Raw genomic sequence first — 6,000 nt, 5'->3', positions numbered from 1 at the left:
GGCGCGGCCCGGGGCGGAGCGGGGCGGGCGGCGGCTGAGGGAGTTGCGCGGGGGAGCGCGGCGGGCTCCGCGGGGAGCGCGGGAAGGCGGGTGCCCCCGGCGCCTGCTCGCTGGCACGAGGCAGCGCGGGGAGGCTCCGGGCTCCCCCCCCTCCCCGCCGTCCCCTCCCCTCCCGCCCCTGCGGCGCCCCCCCGCGCCCCGCTCGGGGCCCGCCGCGGTGCCCCCGGCTCCCGCCGCCACCTCCACCGCCCGCACCCGCCTCCTCGCGCGCTGCCTCGCTCCGCGCGCGCCGCTCCACAAGTGCCGCTGTCGCGCGGCGCGGAGCGGGCGCGGTGCGGCGCGGCCGGCGGCCCCCGCCCGCCCTCCCTGGCGCGGCGCGGCGCGGCGCGGCGCGGGGCTGTCCGCGGTGCTGAAGGCGAGCGCGGGCTGAGTGGCGCCGGCCCCTGACGGAGCCCCTTTATGTTCAGCTCCTGGCGCAGCGCAGCATCCAGCGGCTCGAGCGGCGGCGGCGGCGCTGAGCCGGGGCCGGGGCCGGGCGGCAGGATGGGCGGCTTCATCCGGCTGCTCTTCGGCTACTTGGCGGCGGACCTCCTCACGCTGGTGTGCCGGGCTCAGGAGAAAGCCGGCCAGCAGCTGGGGAGCTTCGTGGTGCTCTCGGCGGGGAACCACTCCAGCCTCGCGGAGCAGCTGGACCCCTCCGAGCCACCTCCCACCCCGGACTTCTGCAGGGGCTACTTCGACGTGATGGGGCAGTGGGACCCCCCCTTCAACTGCAGCTCGGGGGAGTTCATCTTCTGCTGCGGCACTTGTGGCTTCAGGTTTTGCTGCAAGTTCAAGAAGACGAGGCTGGATCAAAGCACCTGCACAAACTACGAGACGCCGCTGTGGATGAACACTGGGAAGCCTCCTTCCCGCATCGACGACCCTCTGCACGACCCCACCAGGGATAAGACCAACCTCATTGTCTACATTATCTGTGGGGTTGTGGCAGTCATGGTGCTGGTGGGCATCTTCACCAAACTAGGGCTGGAGAAGGCGCACAGACCCCAGCGGGAGCACATGTCCAGGTAAGGCTGGGTGCCAGCAGCAGGGTCCCCTCCCCTCCCTCCCCCCAGCCTAAGAGGAGCGAGGAGCCCATGTGTCCCCGCTAAACCACTCCAGCCAGGCAGGCTGCATTCCCCTGCAAGGCGACAGAGGAAGACCAACTTTGGAGAGCAGGGTTCCCGTGCTTCCCCTAGCCCAGGTTATCAAACTCCATGTGTGCTGAGGAAAACTGGAAGTAATTGCAAAGCCTGCACAGAGTAGCTCACTTTTATCTGCAGTGTCTGACCCTCTCCCCAGCAAGATCCAGCAAGTGTTCCCAGATATAATGTGCACGAATAGCGTGTGGGGGGAAACCCTGAAACCAGCCACACTGAATTATAGAAAGGCTGATGGTGATGGGTTCCCTCTTCTAACAGTTTCAAGGCTCAGAAAATGTTTTTACTTCTCAGCTGAAGGATGTAAACAAATGTCATCTCACCCTCCCTCTCCAGCTGCAAAATGGTTTTGGCAGGACCTTCCCTACTCCCTCAGCCCTTGGAAGTGTGTGAGCTATTTGTAAAATATCTGAGCTGTGAAAATGAGCCAGGGTGGAAGGAGGAGAGGGAGACTCAAAAAACAAAAGCTATTACAGAATTTCTTGACATTTTTCAGTTACTATTGAGAGGAAAAATATGGAATATGAAAGTCTTTGTCATCTATATGTCTGTGTTTCACTCTGTGTATCCACAGTGTAATGGCTGAGTTATATCAAAAAGAACCTCTCCCCCAGCTAGAGTTAGGCATTGTGTGTGCCATCTACTCCAGATCCTGGCTGCCTAGTGGTGGATAGGAAGGTGGGCAGCTCAGGACAGAGCCCAGTAGCTCTAACAACATATTTCAAACCCAGTTTGTCAGAGCAGTTCAAAATCAAGGCATAATATATCTGTCAAGTTTGCAATAAGTCTGATTTGTTATGCTAATCCCAGGCACATGAAAGTAAAGCAGATGGGGGGGGGGATAAAAAGCCTTTAAAAAGGCAAATAGCTCCATTAAAGTCTCTAAATCAGTTCCAGCATCTTGGGCAACTTCATTGGTGAAATGCAATTACAAGAATGCCTTCCATTGGACATGCAGTGTGGCAGAAAGCTTCCTGTTATCCTAACTGGTAATGGTGTAATTCATGATCTTTAAAGCTTAGATGAAGAATCAACCTTGGAAAGATAGCCAGGAGCTCAACCAACACTACGAGCCTTTCTTTCTTATTGAAGTTCCTGTATGGCTTTTTGATTAACAGCTTATTCTGAAATAAACAGAGAAATCCACCAAAAAATAATCCTGCAGATGCATCACCGGTTCACTAGCAATTATTTGCTATTTATAAACTGGCTGATATGGATACGTGTTTACTACTGAGAAACAAAGCACACCACAGAAATTTTAGTTACCATTGTGTGCCAGTGGTAATTCTGCAAAGAGTCTTTGAGCAAGGTATAATAATCCTTTAGTTATTTTGAATGTCTTGAACTACTAACTTGAGAAAAAGAATACAGGGGTCCTTTTTTTTTAAAAAAAAAAATTATACTCTTTAAACTTTGGAGTTCAAGGTCCTTTATGAAATAGCTCACCTTTGCTACAGTCTATTTTTGTAGTGCCTTCATGTGGGCAAAAAAGCAAGGCTCATAACAGTTACAGAAAACAGGACAAAGTGAAGGTGTTGCCATCCCGGCTTATATTTGGCTTGAATTGGTCCTATTTTCACTAGTAAAGTACTTGTTAAAGAATCTCCGTGTATTTGCTATCTAAAGTACAAGTGTGAAGGATTCTGAAAGGATATTCTGTCTTCATTTATGGAAGGAGCATTACAGGGGATTGGAATATCATTCTGAAATCCTTCAGTCATGTGTGCATAAAGATTAGGTTTCTGAAGTGGTTCTTAGAAAGGTCATGTGTTACCCTGATTACTTAACATTGTCTGAAATCTTGTACTTTCCTCTCCATGAAAATGTTCAAGTCAGGATTAGAGAAACTTGGAAAGTCATGATCACATGGAAAAACAGTCACCCACTCAGTACACATAATAGCTAGTCATGTTCTGAAGAGGCAGTGCGATAGCTCCTTTTTAAAAAGTTCTCACATTCCGATTACAGCTACATAGGGTGGTTTTACCATTAATTGTAGAAGAAATTAGATTTTTAAATCCCTTAGTCAATCTAAAAATCTACTCATTGAGTGAAGAATTGAAGTAACCTCTCTTGTCCTTGCATGTGTGTTTAACTAAAATATTCTATCCTAGCTCATTTTACACTGCTAATGTTTTTGGGGAAAAAAAGCTGCAGTGTTTAAGAAATAAATAATTTATCGGCTTAAACAGTTAATAGTACCAGTAATTAAAATACTATCTACTCGCAATTAAAATACTATCTCCCTATATTCATATTCACCTTCTTTTATAGTATCTATCACTACACTGTTGGGGAAATAATGTTTTTCCTATGCTGAACCCTATTAAAAAGCAAAAGCATGACGTGCTGAGAGAGCTAGGTAGGCCAAACCAAAAGTACTAGGTGCTACTCCATTTTGGCTGGCAGCAAGAAGCACACAGAGGCTGATTTTTCTTTTATTCCTTTAGCTAGGATTGTCTGCTTTCCATTACCTTGCCATGGATGCATGAAACACGTGAATCATCATCATTCCTGTGAACAAATTCACCAGAGGAAGGATGGTATAGCTTATCAAAGAAAATGTAGTGCATGATGTATACTACTTTTTTAATAAAAGATTTTTTTTTAAGTCAACAGAATACAACTGGTGTAGATTATGTAATTTCATTTTTGATTTACTAAAAATATTTTAATATATGAACGGAGACATTCCCTGACACATGGAAATAAGAACATTGACTTATAAGTGTGCTACAGTCTTGCTTCCCATTATTAATTCCTTATATTATTTCTTCTTGCCATTAGTGGATCTGCTGTTGAAGCAAGACATTTGTGTGTGTGTGCATGTGTGTACGTGTGTGCTGTGTGCACGCATGCGTGTGCGTAAGAGTGGCACAATACGTTAATAAAGGAAACTTCACAGACTCGTCAAGTGTAATTTTTATAGCCATTCATTGCATCTTGTTTAGTGCTCTATCAAAACAAACCAAGAACATTCCATTTGTTTCACTGAATTTTCCTAAATGTTTGACAATCAGAAAAGCATTGGGGAAATGTATTTAGTTAGTGACAACAATCCACAGGGGAAAGCTGTGTTGCACAAGTCTATTTATATGGGGGAGGGAGTTTTTAAGGAAAGCTTGTTACTTCCTGTTGTTTTGAGGAAAAAGGCCATGTGTGGCACTGTTGACATTTCCTTGACATTTTCTTTTTTGTTCTTCTGATCAGTGCTTTTCAGTAAAACACTATTACTGTTGGTATGGGGCTGTAAATACAGAAGAGGAAAATGGACGGGAAGTACAGTATGAAATCTGCACAGCATATTTCCCTCTGGACATCACATGTTAATGTTCATATCACTCTCCTTCTTTATAACTTTGTTCCTTGACATTAAAAAAAGTTAGATGTTTCCTTCAGCTACTGAGTGTGCAAGGACTAAGCAGTAATAATAGTATCCAAACAGTCTTTCTCTGCTCTTCTGCCTTCCAAGAGAGGGAATAAGATGGTGTATGTTATCATATATTGCAAGAGGAATGAGTATCTGTGGCAGTATTATGCCTTAAAGGAAATAGAGGAGTGATCTGCCTCCTGAAGTGTATTTACAGGCTCTGTTGGGCACTTAAGTGCAGCAAATGCTTGCTGCTTAAGATGACATCAATAGGACTTCCAGGCTCCACTATTTAAAGTAGAGAATCCTCTCTCTTGAAAATGAGTAGGAAAGAAACTCCACAGTCTTCTTGCTGTAGAAAAAGCTTTACTTTTCTTCCATGGGTGAGATTTTCCATAAATAGAACTGTAGCTTTGTCTTCTTCCCTAATCCTTGTGGAGAATGTGTAAACACATCAAGAATATTTATGCCCTATAGCTCCTGTTTTCTTGAAGCAGAGCTTCTGACAGTATGTTAGCAGCCTTCTGAATATCACAAACCCTCTGAGCTCTTCTTTCTTCCTTCACAATGTGCTGAGCTCACAAGATCTTTTGTTGATCATTCAAAAGGCATGTACCTGGGACCAAAAATAGTCTGACTTGCCAAAATGCTGAATCCTATGTGTGAAATTATTTGCCTTATAGTTTTTGACTCAGATTTGGAGGCAAAGTATGACAACTGACCTTTCATGAAATATCCTGTGTTTGAGCTTCTTCAAGCTCGTAACCATAAATGAAGTGCCTGGCTACACATGCTTTGTAACATCTGAAAATAGTATTACATATCCAAAGAGAAAAATAAGAGAAATCCTGAAGATTAATGATATTTCCTAGATAGCTCTGAGCTGTGAACTCATATATAGCTAACAGTTCTGCACTTTTTTAATATTGCAATCAATACCAATATCAAGACTGATTGGTAATCACGTAATCTACATGATTAGAAGATAATCTTGTACTTTGCATTTTTAGGAACAATCATTAAATATGGCACAGGTATGGACAGAGGCCGCTTACATATATCATTTTCCAGTTGGACCCACCTAATCATTTTTTCAGATAATGAACAAAATCTGTATGATGATATTCAAGTGAGACAAATACATGAAGTTTGTTGGCCTACATGGAATTTTTCAAAGCAACCATCTATTTAAGGGCTTTGTCAGGTGCATGTCAGGGACACAAAAGTCTTATCAATTTAATTACCTGGACAAACCCCTAAAAGAACAAAATGCAGGTACAACATTTTCTTTGTGCTTTGATATGAACTGCTACATATTCTTAACTCTTTCTGACATCAGTGGAAGATAAGGACAAGCTTTTTTATATGAAATATTCTGCCCCTGAACAGATTGTACAACTCCTGCTAACACAGGATAAACATAGGTGC

General features: G+C 44.7%; 1 protein-coding gene across 1 annotated transcript in view; it reads left to right on the top strand.

The window, feature by feature from the left end:
- Nucleotides 1-221: 221 nt before the first annotated feature.
- Nucleotides 222-6,000, top strand: part of SHISA9 (shisa family member 9) — a 188,985-nt gene continuing 183,206 nt past the window's right edge. The window contains exon 1 of the mRNA XM_062588497.1: nucleotides 222-1,067. Within this exon, the coding sequence (XP_062444481.1) occupies nucleotides 460-1,067 (608 nt within the window). The 5' untranslated portion in view covers nucleotides 222-459. The remainder of the gene's footprint in view (nucleotides 1,068-6,000) is intronic.

The sequence above is a fragment of the Rhea pennata genome, chromosome 15 (assembly GCF_028389875.1).
Source record: "Rhea pennata isolate bPtePen1 chromosome 15, bPtePen1.pri, whole genome shotgun sequence".
NCBI lineage: Eukaryota > Metazoa > Chordata > Aves > Rheiformes > Rheidae > Rhea > Rhea pennata.
This window is presented reverse-complemented; position numbering and strand designations above follow the sequence as displayed.